The 16,384-nt window shown below is 31.5% G+C and overlaps 1 protein-coding gene across 5 annotated transcripts; it reads left to right on the top strand.

Moving 5' to 3' along the window:
* The first annotated feature begins 88 nt into the window (after window positions 1–88).
* Window positions 89–16,024, top strand: LOC127729403 (tRNA-splicing endonuclease subunit Sen15-like). Of its 5 annotated transcripts, XM_052237231.1 has the most exons (5): window positions 89–132; window positions 2,277–2,319; window positions 12,065–12,137; window positions 13,771–13,951; window positions 15,637–16,024. In XM_052237231.1, the coding sequence occupies exons 3-5, from the start codon at window positions 12,065–12,067 to the stop codon at window positions 15,836–15,838; spliced, it is 456 nt and encodes a 151-aa protein (XP_052093191.1). In that variant the 5' UTR covers window positions 89–132; window positions 2,277–2,319; the 3' UTR covers window positions 15,839–16,024. The 5 variants fall into 5 exon arrangements, with proteins under 5 accessions (XP_052093191.1, XP_052093189.1, XP_052093192.1 ...); XM_052237229.1 differs by lacking the exon at window positions 89–132 and having other exon boundaries at window positions 2,271–2,389; XM_052237232.1 differs by lacking the exon at window positions 89–132 and having other exon boundaries at window positions 2,277–2,336.
* Window positions 16,025–16,384: the final 360 nt, after the last annotated feature.

Here is a 16,384-nt window from a genome sequence, read left to right as displayed (position 1 = left end):
AAATAGAATTGACGATAGATTAAAGGCCGTTGATTGGTTGTATGCTCTGTTCGTGATTTTGCGAGAGTTAAATTTTTGGAAAACCCCTTTTGCTGTTAATAACTCGGACAAGAGAATGGCAAATGCTGCTGCTATAGGGGTAAATTCAGTAAAAAATCTCCCATTGACTGTAATGCTAATCTATGTCTTGAATTAAATTTATACCTGATTTACCTTTAGAAATTAGAAAAATTCATATATCATTCATGAAAGTACAAATGTAGCCCTATCATTTGCAACAATAAAAACATAGGGTCATGCGGCATTTTTGGGCATTCACATGGCCTTGTTTACAAACACTGTAGATTCGCACTTAATTCCTTCACTGACCCCCATTACTTTTCAACCCTGTAGTAAAAAAATTTAGTACATTCAGCATTTATTTTTTTTTTTTTTTCAACTCTAGTTTTTATCCATCTATCAAAAAATATTTATTACAAACATTATCTACCAATCAGAAGAGCACATGACTTCAGTTTTATACAGAAAGCTCTCCCCCAAATGGGCGGTCCCTGATGACGTATATTTATTTACTGAATTTACCCCTATAAGGGACTTTTTAGTAGCTTTTCCCTCTTTTTTTGTAATAATCATGTAATATATCCAATTTTAAAGTTCCAGTTTCAATACAACATTCATAAATGCTGAACTTGTAAAGATAGAGGAAAATTTATACTACAGCCCATACTGCGGCCAATGTATATTTGGTATATAAAGTTGCATATTGACTGTTTGTAAAAGAATGGTGTAAAATACTATGCTTAATAAATATGAATTGTTTTCTGTGTTTGCTTTGACCAGTATTGCAAGTACATCTAGAAACTAAAGTCTTGATGTACTCTTAGTTAAATTTTGCCTTATATGGAAGTTTTTGATTAAATACCCTGAAAAGACCACAAAAACACTTTTCAAAGGCTTTTTTAAGCAGTTTCATACAAAAAAAACAAACAATTATGTTTCATTTTACTAAATTTGTGTTTTAATTACTTGTAAAGTTCACAAAATGTCATTGACAATCACTCTGCAGAAATTCCTGTTACCCCAACATCAGGATGGTTTCTTCGCCAAAACTAGACAGACAAAACTGAAGTAGAAAAAAGTGCCAAATATGAAAAAATAAGACTGGGTATGACCAAACTTTGCATTTGGAAGATTAAAGCAACAATTTAGAATATTTAAAAGCAGTTATTTAACATAGTAATCCAATTACAAACATTTCAACACTAGTTTCATAGATGATGGGCATGTAATCATAAAAGTTATCTACAATTTTTTTTAAATAAAGAAACGCAATGCGTTATGTAAAAATAAATGAATATCTTCATGCGGTCAGATTATTCAAGTGTTAAAATACTTGAAAAGTGCTTATTTACAACTTGTTCTACAACTTAACATGGTGAAACACAGCTAAAAAAAATACACTGTCAAAGGGAGGTAATTCTGATTTTCCATATGATTTTACACATAATGAGGAGAAATATGTGCAAAATGTGTTGTAAAATGTGGGGAATATTTATGCCTTTCATTGATATCATAACTCTCAAGTGTAATTTCTATTATTTCTTTCAATCTGGACACAAAAACTGATTTTTACCATATACCCCATGCTTCCTCTCACAGTACACTCAGTGCATCTTGGATAGCCGAGTTAAACATAGAAATTTGTGTAAAAAACAACTTCAAATGGTTCCAAAATGCTTCCATTACATTAATATACACAGGAAATAAGTTTTGTGATTATTGTGTGGCCTTGGACAAGTACAGTGACAGAATGCATATTTTCCTATAGGGGTAAATTCAGTAAAAAATCTCCCATTGACTGTAATGCTAATCTATGTCTTGAATTAAATTTATACCTGATTTACCTTTAGAAATTAGAAAAATTCATATATCATTCATGAAAGTACAAATGTAGCCCTATCATTTGCAACAATAAAAACATAGGGTCATGCGGCATTTTTGGGCATTCACATGGCCTTGTTTACAAACACTGTAGATTCGCACTTAATTCCTTCACTGACCCCCATTACTTTTCAACCCTGTAGTAAAAAAATTTAGTACATTCAGCATTTATTTTTTTTTTTTTTTCAACTCTAGTTTTTATCCATCTATCAAAAAATATTTATTACAAACATTATCTACCAATCAGAAGAGCACATGACTTCAGTTTTATACAGAAAGCTCTCCCCCAAATGGGCGGTCCCTGATGACGTATATTTATTTACTGAATTTACCCCATCAATAATGCACGTTTAGAAAAGTTTATGTTCCACTCTTTCGGTCATTTGTAGTTTTAAGTAAATTTGACAATATAATTAAACCGTAGATATCTGTAAATAATTTTCATATGGTGAGAAGAAGTTAAAAAACTTTAAAAGTGGTTTACAGTTTGCAAGGGGGAGATAACTTCTCTTAGTGCGTTCCAATATTTATTGGATTGGACAGCCAAAACAGTTAAACACATGTATAAACTACGAATTCCAATAAGCATTACTCTGAGTTTGTCATTTTCATAACAAATAAAAAAGAAAACATATTATTGGTAAGAAAATTAGTTAAAAAATATCACCACATGGTTAAATTTATTTGAAATAAGAATACATGCAGAGACATATGTGTATATATGTCTCCAAGGAATTGTATATTTAAAAGGAATGGAAATGCGGCTCGAGATCAATCGGGATACCCGCAGAGCACCCGCAGAGCTATAATCCATGTCTGACTCGGTCGGAAGTATGATGAATAATATAAAGAATCATGACGGTGGTCCATTTCCTGTCATATAGATCGGTCTTTTAAATTCACGGGGTCATCTTGCTTGAGAAGATATAAACGAGAGAGAAACCCAAAAGCAAGAATAAACTTCCATTCCAATAGTTAAGGCCTTAGGTATCATTTTAATGCCTCATTGAACATACGTTTGTAATATTTTATTATGAAAATTCTTATTAAAATAGACCTCGGTCTTGAAACTTGAGTGAGTTTCATCCGGATTACAAAACAAAAAATACAGTGTTTTGATTTTTTTTCTAAAAGCTCGGCAACTACGAAGTGCAAAACAAAATAGTTGATATCATTATGAAGCTGAAACCTTATTCTAGCATATTGCCATTTTTTTAAGTTTCTGGTAACATTTCTGAGTTTTCTACGATTTTTCGAAATTTCAGTTTTGAATTTCATTATTCTGTCAAAACACGTCTTTCAATCTGGGAGTGTAATACTATTTCTTCTAAATATTGGAAATTAGAAAAAATAAAGTGAGAAAATGAGATATCATTTTAAAGAAGGAATATTTTCCTACAGTTTGGTATAAATTGCGAATCATGTTGAAAATTTTAAGTAGTGCGTCAATTAATACACCAACACGCCGTATTCTTGTAAGGGTTAAATAACTACTTGAAATAGATGTGACATTGACATACAATTTAAAAGCTAAGTCTTTTTTCTATCACATAGTGTTGGTTTTATGAAAATGGTGATAAAAACGAATTTGCTATGATTTTTCAAAATCCCATGTTTATAGTTCACATTGACGCCATTTTGATCAGTCAAGTTCCATACCGACGAAGTCAGAAATTACAGGCAAGAAATGTATATAAGACTTCCGAATGGGATTGATTTTGCGGTTTTATACACGATTTTAATCATTTATTTTTTTGTCATTTTTATACTTAATCGTTGTTTGGTATTGCAGTTTCCCATTATTAAGCTTTGCAGCAAATTACCACAAGCTTAAAAGCAAAAAAGTTCCTTCCTTTTTCTAGAAGAGCAGTAGTCAAGAGGTCGCAAAATATTCCTTCGGTGTTAAAATAAATAATATGCGAATGTCGGAAAGTTTTAACTGTTTCTAATTAAAAAAATTATTGCACCACGGCATAATTTAGCATTTATTAACAGGTGAGCTCGGCGTGATTTCTTTTTGACACCTTAAATCAGGGACTGCCTATAGTTAGTATACACTGTTCCTGCTTAAATATATATACGACAAAAATTAGCTTATCAATGATACATGATAGATTATACATGCAAATTGGATATCCCATACCGGTGTTTATTATAACACCTATTATCTAAGTTCTTTTATATAGACAAAATACTACATCTGTTCACGTACTTCTTCCTTTATACTTTTCTATACCAGTCATATTCCAAAATTGAAAAGTTATTTTTTAACTTTTTGATTTACCTTAAATCTTTTTAAAAACTCGTATTATGTCAGATTTCATCTAGTAATTGATCTTAATTATTGCATACCTTTGTGAAATATCAAGAGGAGGTACAAGAAAAAAAATGTTTTTCAGAAGTAACTTTGTTTAAGGTTGTATTTTTTGTTTATTTCATTTAAGGAATTGTATATCTAAATAGACAATTCCTTGTTTCATTTCATGATTAAATGACCAAGTTCGATAACTACTGCCAGATAAGAAATGAGCCGGTTAGAGCGACGGGATGTAATTAACACACCACCCAAGTCAGAGATGCATCATACAATTTTCTTTGAAGTCGGCCGCGTTTCCATTCCTTTTAAATATACAATTCCTTGATATCTCTGATTCATATACATTATTTGAAAATCTTCAAATTTGAATAAAATGATTAAGTACTTTTATATATTCTTATGCCCCTGCTGAAGCAGAGGAGGCATTAAGTTTTACCCTTGTCCGTCTGTCCATACGTACGTACGTCCCAAAATTGGTTTCAGTTCTCTAACTTAAGTTTGCCTCAACCAAATGTGATCAAACTTATACACAATGCTTATTGCCACAAAACACAGATCAAGTTTGAATTTTGGTGGCATCACTTTAAACGTTCTAGAGTTATGCCACTTTATAAATAGAAAAATTGCAAAAATTTTCATTTCCGTTCTCTAACAAATTCCTGAAGTCTAATTGTACATTTATTGAGTAAAAGTGATATATATATATTTGAGCCAAAATTATAGTCTTTATTAACTATAAAAGCAGTAAAATACTATATCAAATAGAGTTTTGGGGTAATATCTATCAGTTCTCCGGTTCATATTGAGGTTTTGTGAGTTCTCGGGAAACGGTGGTGCCAGCTGGCTATGATTACCCGCAAAAAGTAACAATAAAAATCAATAATGGTTAATTGACATGATGTATATCGAAACAGGGACCCTATTTCATACCAATTGCAGGTACATTTTTTATGTTACCTTATAAATATATTCAGACAGGCACCCATCTAAAAATGTATTGATTTGCGAACAATCTGTGAAATATTTAAACAATTACATGATTAAACTTCCAGATGTACATGTATTGACCAATATGATGTTTACTTTTACCATAGGGGGTTGATTAAAACAACTCACTTTTTTAAGTACAGATAAGAATGAGCAAGATGTCCAATTTGTGGTGGGTGAAAAGTTTATATCTTTTCAAGATCTTAATGATACTTCAACGGCTCCAAGATGCAAACTTTTTTGCAGTTATACAGAAGAAGTTCTTGTAAAAGAACAAGATATGGCTGAAGGATATAGCAGAATGGGAAAAAATGAAAACAACATGTTATATAAATTTCATGCTCCTGAAGTGCTTTTCTGGATTTACCTTCTCCAGGAACGCTCAAAGCAGAATATTTGAAAACAAAGGATGTATAAGAAACGAAACAGTTGGAGGGCTACAGTGTGTATATGATTTAAAAGGACCCAAAAAAATAGCTGTTCGGTCTGCTGCAGTATAGACATGGATCTATAGTTTGTGACAGGTGTCTGAGGTGGTAATACCTGAAATATGTTGGCCTCAAAATGCTACCTAAGCCTAAAGTTTACTGAATGTGCCGGTAGAGCCACCAAAATAAAAAGCTAAAAGAATTCTAAATATGCATAATTGTGGTTTCAATTTATCATTTCTATGTTCAATAAATAATTTTCTATTCATATAAATTTGTTTGAATATATGTAAAACAACTATACAGGTCAATGATATGAAGACAGTAGAAAGTATCAAGATGCTACACACAAAAAAGACATCATTTGTAAATTTTATGTAACATTTTACAGGTAACAATAACTGCAAGTAACAATAAAAAATTGTATTATTGTTACCTGCAATTTCCATATGAAATCCAGTCCCTGTCCCGAAATACATTTCGGTAATTAGTCTTTGAAGGAACAATAATTATTTCTTATTGTTATTTTGCAGGGAATTGTAGCCAGTGCCTAAAAAAAATTATATTCATTTGGCCTTTATATCATTCTGAAGCACAAAATCTTTTTGACATTTTTTTCTTTTTAGTATATAAGGGTAAAAAGACACACCACAATAAAAAAACAAGACAGTCTGGTCAAAGAAAAAGGAGACAACACAGTTCTGCTTAAGGTGTAATACCACCATTATTTTTCCCCTATTAGTCTTTGTTAAATTTGCACTTTTCAAAAAATTGTGCAGAATTTATCTTTGTTTCAAATAAAGAAATACTTGGCATGAGTAAAGTTTTATCCTGTCCAGTACTACTTGTTCCTATGCAACCGGATGTGACGTACTACGATTTGGTGGTATTACACATAAAAAAGACTTTTTTGTTGAATAAACTGAATTTGATTTTTTTCCTTTGTAATATTGGTTATTTCAAGCATTACTGTAAAGTTTTGTCATAATCAGTTCAATAGTTTGAGAAAAATCTAGTATAATGTAAGATGACATCTACAGCGATTCGAGCAAAATTTCTTCGAAAAATCCAAACCAAGCCGCATCATGATAGAATATAGTGTGGACCAATAAATGATCAAATATTTCTCATCTGCCTACAAACAGTTGATTATGATACAAAAGATGACTCTAGGATGATAAATACCACTAATGGACCTCTTTGTCTTCATTATAAGGTCTCTTTTTGTCCATTTATACCTCTCATTTTCCTCAAAATTTCAACTTTTTAGGCCAATAAATCAAAATTTTGGGGTAACTTTCACACATCTATGCAAGAAATGTGATAATAAATGAGCAATTGAAGTATTCAAGCTGAATGAACTATCCATATAAAAGTTTACTGGCTCCATGGAGGTTTCAATAAGTCCTTATAACTTAAAACTTAAATTTACGCCGTGCTCCAGAGAGGGACAAAAATGCTTCCCTTTTAGAGAATAATTTGTTGTTATTGCTTCAAAAATAATTTCATTTAGCTATAACTGTATATGTATTAAAGAATTACTTAGGAAAAAGTTTTCTATTATAGCAAAATATAAGAAATAAGGAGAAAAAGCTCCCCAAAACACTGAGTATGGCTTGCTCTATCTACTAATATTCATGGTAGAGTCCTATTTCAAGGCAATTTTCTCCTAAAATGTGTTTTTGAGACTCAATCCACTCAGAATATTTCATTTTTGCAATATTTCACTGAAATAGCATGAAATTTTAACAAATGAGATTACATACTTGGTCAAAGGTGCATGTGCAGCTTCCCATAATAGGAGTACCGTAATACCACCATTGTTTTTCCCCTATTAGTCTTTGTTAAATTTGCACTTTTCAAAAAATTGTGAAGAATTTATCTTTGCTTCAAATAAAGAAATACTTGGCATGAGTAAAGTTTTATCCTGTCCAGTACTACAGACAAAATTTCACATAACATTTCATTGCATACAAGATAATAACCATCACTGGAAGTTAACCAATCAAATTTCCACCCCTTTCTTTAAATTCCTGTTTACAAGCTTTAGTAACCATGTAACCTCAAGTTACCAAAATGTTTTATAGAAACACCAAATAAAAAAAGAATGGTGCTTTGAAACACCCAAGATGTATGTTTATGACTCAGAATTTTTTTACTGCAATGAAATGTAGGATTTATTTCCTACAATTGTCAAATTAAGGGAATATTTTTTTTTTACCCTTTTTCGTATGCAACCGGATGAAACATACTATGATTTGGTGGTATTACACCTTGAGTCGGAAAAGACAAATGAGACGATTTGCATTACTAATGTTTCATTTATTATTTTTATCATTCCATTATAGTATTTGTATTTACCAGGCAGTCATTTGCCCCCACCCCCTTAATTTTCTTTTAAAATGTAATAAAAGTGAAATTAAGGCCAATTTTGTGTCGAAATAACACCTTCTTATTCTCAGTTCTCAGAAGCACCACCCTCTAACATCAAGAATCTTGTGATCCTTATCCCAGTGGACAAACTCAATTCATCCTGAAAAAGAAATGATTAGCTGTTATAAAATTTTATTCATACATGTCAGGTCATTAAAGATTGCATATTTTGGCTTTAATATTGATTCACTTATGCATATTTTGGCTTTAATATTGATTCACTCATAGGGTCTTTGCATCGGAATTAAACATATTTATTCTAAAACCAGTTGTTGGCAAGTCACGGGTTATGTTCTTCTCATATATTTTATGACAGTATAATACTAAACTCCTAACAGGAGGGATTGTGCCTGATATTCATATGATGAAGACATAATCTTTCAATCAGTTTAATTGAGGTCTGGAGCTGGCATGTCAGTAACTGCTAGTAGTCTGTTGTTATTTATGTATTATTGTCATTTTGTTTATTTTCTTTTGTTTCCTATTCTGACATCGGACTCAGACTTCTCTTAAACTGAGTTTTACTGTGCGTACTGTTGTACGTTTGTTTTTTCTACATTGGCTAGAGGTATAGGGGGAGGGTTGAGATCTCAAAAAACATGTTTGACCCCGCCGCATTTTTGTGCCTGTCCCAAGTCAGGAGCCTCTGGCCTTTGTTAGTCTTGTATCGTTTTTGTCGAGCCTTCGACTTTTGTCGAAAAAGCGAGACATAGCGATCCTACATTCCGTCGGAGTCAGCGGCGTCCACAAATATTCACTCTGTGGTTAAAGTTTTTGAAATTTTAATAACTTTCTCAAACTATCCTGGATTTCTACCAAACTTGGACAGAAGCTTGTTTATGATCATAAGATAATATTCAAAAGTAAATTTTGTAAAAAAAGAATTCCATTTTTTCCGTATTTTACTTAAAAATGGACTTAGTTTTTCTGCCAGGAAACATTACATTCACTCTGTGGTTAAAGTTTTTCAAATTTTAATAACTTTCTCAAACTATCCGAAATTTCTACCAAACTTGGACAGAAGCTTGTTTAGGGGACGACCATTTGATATTCTGGGGGGGGGGGGGCAGGAGGATTTTGAAAACAAATAACTCAGCCTTGATAATCACAAAAATAAATGGTTTGTTCTGTGGTAGTTTGAAAATAAATTACCTGACTTGCAATGTATTGAAAATAAATAACTCAGCAGGTCTAATCGAAAGTATGAGATGGCACCAGATTCTTCATAAATTCATCTTTTTTCCCAAAAAAAAATCGGGAAACACTTCCCATATCTTTTAATAATAAAAGTATAAATATTATTTGAATATACTTGAAATGTCAGAAAATTGGTTTCATTTAACTTGAGGTTAATTGTCTCAGGAACACTTACCTCACTTTTATTAAATCAGGGCCGTAACTACATTGAGACAAATGCCTCATGTAGGAAATTTCAAATTGTGTTCACCGTGAGTGCCCTGCAAGAAGCAAGTTCTGTTCTCCCGCAGACGTAGCCCCTGATTTTTCGGGATCAATGTTTCTTATTTATTTGTCTTTTGTTCATTGATTGCCCTTCTGTATTCTGTTAGTGTTGCATTCATTTTGTAATTTAGTAATTTTATAATTAACTTGATCATGAGTTTAAATAAACACAGCAGCCACAGACTTAACTATGGGAATTACATTTTTGCTTTATCATGCATATTTGTCTTTTGATGTTGTTCCTAGAAACTTAAGTCTTACACTGAATCTATAATGTGATTTTGCTTTGAGACCAAAATATTGTCATAAAATTATTAAAACAGAACTTACATTTTCAGTTTAAGAAAGGGTCTGGGGAACACCCAGAAGGCATGATTTTGCATCATTTGTTCTATAGCTTCTTTGGCCTTCAGCGGTTCAAAAACCCTTAAAAAAAAATTTTGCCTCGCTCCGCTCGACGAAACATGTTTGCCAATACTTTTAAAAGAGCCTTAGTTACAACCAAACTTTAATACTGTGTATGTATGCAATACGTGTATATGCATTGGGGAATATAGAAGATTCATTTCTGCAGAGGATAATATAAATTAATTCTGATTAAATGGTACATAATGACTTGACTATACATGAATTATTTATAATAAACAAATAATTTAAAAATTGTATGTTTTCGAATATTATAAATATAGTTTTGAAAATAAATAATCAGTCCCTTGCTTTAATGAAAATGAAAAATCTTGCTTCAATAGTGCAGAAAATAGATAATCTGTCCTCTTAGTTTACAAAAATAAATAACCGATCCAAAACAAATCCTCCTGGCCCCCCCCCAGAATATCAAATGGTCGTCCCCTTATGATCATAAGATAATATTCAAAAGTAAATTTTGTAAAAACAAATTCCATTTTTTCCGTATTTTACTTATAAATGGACTTAGTTTTTCTGCCAGGAAACATTACATTCACTCTGTTGGTTAAAGTTTTTCAAATTTTAATAACTTCCTTAAACTATCCTTGATTTCTACCAAACTTGGACAGAAGCTTGTTTATGATCATAAGATAGTATCCAGAAGTAAATTTTGTAAAAAAAAATTCCATTTTTTCCGTATTTTACTTATAAATGGACTTAGTTTTTCTGCCAGTTAACATTACATTCACTCTGTGGTTAAAGTTTTTAAAAATTTTAACAACTTTCTTAAACTATCTTGGATTTGTACCAAACTTGGACAGAAGCTTGTTTATGATCAAAAGCTAGTATCTAGAAGGAAATTTTGGTAAAATTTTGTTCCATTTTTTCCGTATTTTACTTATAAATGGACTTAGTTTTTCTTCCAGTTAACATTACATACAGTCTGCAGTTTAAGTTTTTAAAACATTTATTAGATTCATAAACTATCCTGGATTTTTACCAAACTTGGACAGAAGCTACTTACAATCAAAAGATAGTATAGAGAGGAATATGTTTTATTAATTTTTTTCCTTATTTTTGTTGAGCCTGCGATTAACAGCAAAAGTAGGCGAGACACTGGGTTCCACGGAACCCTTACGAATTTTTAATTTTAGTTTCTTGTGTATAATTTGGAGTTTAGTATGACGTCCATTATCACTGAACTAGAATACATATTTGTTTAGAGGCCAGCTGAAGGACGCCTCCGGGTGCGGGAGTTTCTCGCTGCATTGAAGACCCATTGGTGGCCTTCGGCTGTTGTCTGCTCTATGGTCGGGTTGTTGTCTCTTTGACACATTCCCCATTTCCATTCTCAATTTTATGAGTCAATTCATATTTATATAAAATAAGAAGATGTGGTATGATTGCCTATGATGACAACTCTCAACCAGATATCAACTATAGGTCAATTTCCGGTCTTCAACAATGAGCAAAACCTAAACTGCATAGTAAGCTATAAAAAGCCCTGAAATTATAAAAGTTTTTTTATTTAAACATCCAGTATCTTAAAAAGTTTAACTATAGATAGCATTATATTTTCAGAGGAAAGGAACCATACATCCATTTTTGGTTTAATTTACTGTTTTATTATATTGATAACTCTGTAACATCCAATCCTAGAATCTAGAGTTGGACCAATTAAGTAGCCTCTAATCATAAGTACTGGTACATGTATATTTCAATTACTGTCAATTCATTATTACGCCCCTTAGAAACTAAGGGTGCATGTGACTTTGTCAATGTAAACATGAATGATGTTAAGGCAAAATAGCAATAAACAGCTTATCAATGGTTTTTCAAACTCTAGGATATTATTCGGCCACATCTCATCTCAGGGCTGTCACCTTTTGATGAGATTGTAGCTGAGAAACACCCTCTCATTTGAAAAACCATCGATACTGTACAATTATTAAATGCCGAAGTAGTGTTTTGAACAAGTTCCAGAGTTCACTGAACATGGAAATGTGATAGTGCCAGCTGGTCATGGTGTTCTATGGACACATATTGTTTACTTCCGACTTCTTCAATAAATTTTTTATTCTTTTCTTTTCAGATGAAACAAACAAAGAAGGCTATGGAAGAAGAGCCCAGTCTTGTGTCTAGAGTATATTTAGATCTATGTGAAGGTAAGAAATTAAAAAATCATGTTAGATGTATACTGGCGATCCATTAAGATGTATACTGGCGATCCATTAAGATGTATACTGGCGATCCATTATTATTTGTGGGATACCAATTGTCATGGATTTTGTGGGATACCAATTGTCATGGATTTTGTGGGATACCAATTGTCATGGGTTTTGTGGGTACAAATTTACCATGAATTTAAATCTCCAATGAAGTAAACATTTTATATAGGCTTGTATGCAAATCACAAAACAAATATCCATGAAAATACAATTGTTCCTAGATCCATGTGAATTTGTACCCACGAATGAATCCACAGTAAATAGACATATTTCATAAATTGAAAGAATTTGATATATTTACTGACATAGAACCAAAAAAATACAATAAAAAATATTGCTGAAAATTGATAAAAAGAACTACAAACCTATATTAAAGTAAAAAAGAAAATTTATTTAAGAACCAATGAATATTACATTTCTCTTATTAGTTTGTAGCTAATACATTTGTTGTTATGGTGTGGAAAAAATGTCATTTTTTAAAAGAAGCCAAATTTTGCCAGTTTTTAATGACTTGAATAGTCCCAAAGCCTTAAAGACTTGCTTTAATGGCCTTAATATTTATTTGAAATTTATTTTCGTTTTTTATTTTACATTATGTAAAAATTAGATTCTAAATTTATATGTATGGTGTTGAGGTTGGCTTAACACACTAGCATGTTTTCGAGGCACACATTATTTACCTCACAATACCAAGTTACTTCACAAAACAGTGTTTGTTAAATTGTTATGTAGATAATTGGAAGTCCTTGCACAACTAATAAATAAGAAAATAAATGGGAATTCTACAGTTAATTATTAAGATCTCCAAGTATATTTATGGCATGCTTCTATGTATATAATGCACATCCTAATAGCAGACTGCATTAAAAAATCATACCTTGAAAAAAGTGTGTTGGCAATATCAAAACCTGTGCGGATCCAGGATTTGATTTTAGGGGGATTGAGGATAAGAATTAGGAATAAGGGGGCCTTATTTTGATACAAAATTGGCTGTCATTTTACCTTTATTACCTTTTTTCTTTAGAGGGGTAGCCTGGGGCATCCCAGTCTAAAACTGCACCTGCAAAATAACCTACAGGCAGAATATATAACCAAATATATACATGAAATGAAAACATTCATGTATGGTTGTTCATACAGTGATGTAGTGATCAATGTCTTGGTTTCTATGACCTATTTCCCAAGTAACAGTATTTTGTTTTGTAGATATAATAAATAAGTTTGAACTGCTTGTTTAAACTGCAACTGAAATGGATGGGATACATGAAGAGAGTAAGAAAAAGTGTATTGGAAGTAATGAAAAATATAAATAAAGGCCTTAAAAGAAAATGATACTTTAATGATATAAAAGTTTATAATATAAGTTCCAAACAGAAGAAATATTCTGCAATATTATTTTAAACGGAAGAAATATTTCAGTATTCGTTCCTTATGGAATAAAGGATAAATAATATTTGATGCATAATATAACAAAAGACAATCCAACGGTAGCAGAGAGTCGGTTATCTATTTTTCCTTCTTTATAAAAAGATAATGTAAAGTAACTTTACCTTTTAATTTTTATCCCTAGCAAGAGGATGGTGGAATGTAACAATTCACAACAAGACAGACCAAGCATTTATATCTGGACATCCAAACAGACATGAACCTAGACAACTTGTTTTACCCATATCCAGCCATCAGATGGTATCTCCCATGCAACTTCAGCAGTATATTCATACAATAAAATTGGAAGATTATAAAACAGACGGGTAAGGTTTGACTTAATCATTGGAAAAGAGAAAGCATTGAAATGTTTCCCAGATCAGGTGAAAAAAGCATCAGATGTTGCCAAGAAAAACTGAATTCTGAAATTATGATGTCCATAAATGAATGAGATTGATAAACAATGGACAATTTCATGAATTGCTGCATAGAAATGATGCTATCAGAATAACAGTTCCAAGTTCTAATTTACACAGGGAAAATTCACACAAACGAGCTTATACATGAAACTCACATAAAGTAATTTCACACGAGTTTCACATGAATCTCATGTGAAACTCACATGAATTTTTTTCACATAAAATTCACTAATTTCAAATTACATCTTAATTTTCAAATTTAATTAAAATCATGAAAAATACCAATTTTGATTTGTAAAGTTTACATGAAATTCACATGAGTTTCATGTATAAGCTTGTTTGAGGTGAATTTCACATGAAATTTTTCACATGATTTCATGTGAGATAAATGTAAAATTCACGTTAGCAAAACTTACCTGTGTATGCAACACTGCTCATGAAATATCACATTTTTCTGTATTAATCAAAACATAGAAAAAATCTGAATTTACCCGTATATGAAACAAATTACAATGAAATGCCAAAGCAAAAACTTATAGAGCAGGATAAAGCTCAGTTGTGACTACCTGACATATACATATCAATTGTAATAGTTGTCAAGTTTATGTTTTACCTTTTGTTATGTGTCTTTCTCTGAGTGATGTATTAAACCTTTGATTTAAGTTTTTGTATATTCATCCTCTATTTTCTAGTATTCTCTCATATTTTTGTATACCAATGATGAAAGGGGGTTTGAGGGGTGATTAACATCCTCCTTGACTACCAATGAGGATCTCATACAGAATAAATTAACAAAGATCATGGATGCCTGAGTAACACCAATGAGACAGCAACCAAACAATCGAATAAAACTAAAACTGTCAAAATAATTATAGAATAACTAATCGAAGAATTCAAATAGAGAAAAATATTCACCGAGTGACCGAACAACACATTAATTCACGAATGCGCGTAGTGCATGAGTTAATTATCAGTGTTGTTTGGTCACGAGTTGAATATTTTTCGATATTTGAATTCTTTGATTAGTTATTCTTTTTATTACATTGGCAAATGGCTTTTTTATGAAATTAAAGTAGAAAACGTAAGGAACTATATCTTTTTCTACGCATTTACAATTTGTTTTGATCCGACGTTATCGACGTCTTGACAACGCCTATTGTTGTATGACGTCAGAGGAGTGAAATAACCACGTTTATTTCACTGGGAAATCAATGTAATTCATTGCAACCAATGTAATAAAATAAATTATTTTAAATAAAATAACTTGATGAAATTGTCAATAGTGGCAAACCACTAATAAAAAATCAGGAAAACGGCAAATGAATATGTGAAATATTCTTATATTTTTATGGGGAATATATCACTTTTCCTGTTTTTGAAGAATATTATGTTTATTATCCATCATTGAGGTTTACCTGATTCTTGTCTCAAGTAATTTTGTGTCCTTGTATCTACTGTAGTTATGTATGTGTTGACACTACATGTAACAGAGAAAATCCCAACAAACACCAAAAAAAATATATAAATATGAGAGAGATCTTTGAAAAAGAAGTCTGAAAGTTAACATATTGAATCAAATATTTATTTTCCAGCTTAACTTTGGCTATTTGTGAACCAGATACAACAACAGTGTATTATAAGATATCTGATGGACTCGTTCAGCCAGAATCACCAGAGATTACAGATGTTAAGAAATGTGAACGTTATCAAATATTCCAAAAAAGGAAAGCAGACTTAGATAGAAGTGTACAGCTGTACACCAACAGATTGAAAAGGAAACAAGAAGAAGGATGACAAGTATTACAGTCAGTACAGGGGGAACTACAGTACACCAAAAACTCATTATTGTATCCACAAGAAATTAATATTTGTTGAATCTTGCCCAATGAGCATTCTGAAATGAAAAATTGACCTAGATATATAGTGAGAAGATAAAGTTTGATAGTTTTATCTTCAAACAATAATAAAGCATGATTTCTGTTTTTGTATTTGACTTTCATAGAAATTGCATTTGGTGTAAGAGGTTTCATAAAAATAGATAACATGAAGTTGTATTTTAGCTAAATGCAGTACATTATAGAATTAATTTATCTATCACTAACCTGTCCTGTTCATGTAGTTTTTGGGTATAGATTGCATTCATGCAATCAAAACCCTTATAATAGAAAAAAAAGGATATGGGGTATCCATCCATGACTCAAAATCAGTACATGCGCAGCAAAAAACACAAAAAAAGCAAAGGAACAATGCATTTATTGCTGTTCTTCATCTCAAAGTCACAGTGAGGCAATCAACATGGAGCAAAAAAACTCTCATCTCACTGCAAGTTTAAGACGGCCC

This window comes from Mytilus californianus, unplaced genomic scaffold (assembly GCF_021869535.1).
Source record: "Mytilus californianus isolate M0D057914Y unplaced genomic scaffold, xbMytCali1.0.p SCAF_2, whole genome shotgun sequence".
Lineage (NCBI taxonomy): Eukaryota > Metazoa > Mollusca > Bivalvia > Mytilida > Mytilidae > Mytilus > Mytilus californianus.
Note: the sequence above shows the minus strand (reverse complement) of the source record. Positions and strands in the feature narration are given on the sequence as shown.

What these genes read in the sequence shown, in the direction of transcription:
- LOC127729403 (XM_052237229.1), top strand. An exon ending in ATATTTAGATCTATGTGAAG is followed by an intron (nt 12,138 to 13,770) that starts GTAAGAAATTAA and finishes TTTTATCCCTAG; the next exon opens with CAAGAGGATGGTGGAATGTA. An exon ending in GAAGATTATAAAACAGACGG is followed by an intron (nt 13,952 to 15,636) that starts GTAAGGTTTGAC and finishes TTTATTTTCCAG; the next exon opens with CTTAACTTTGGCTATTTGTG.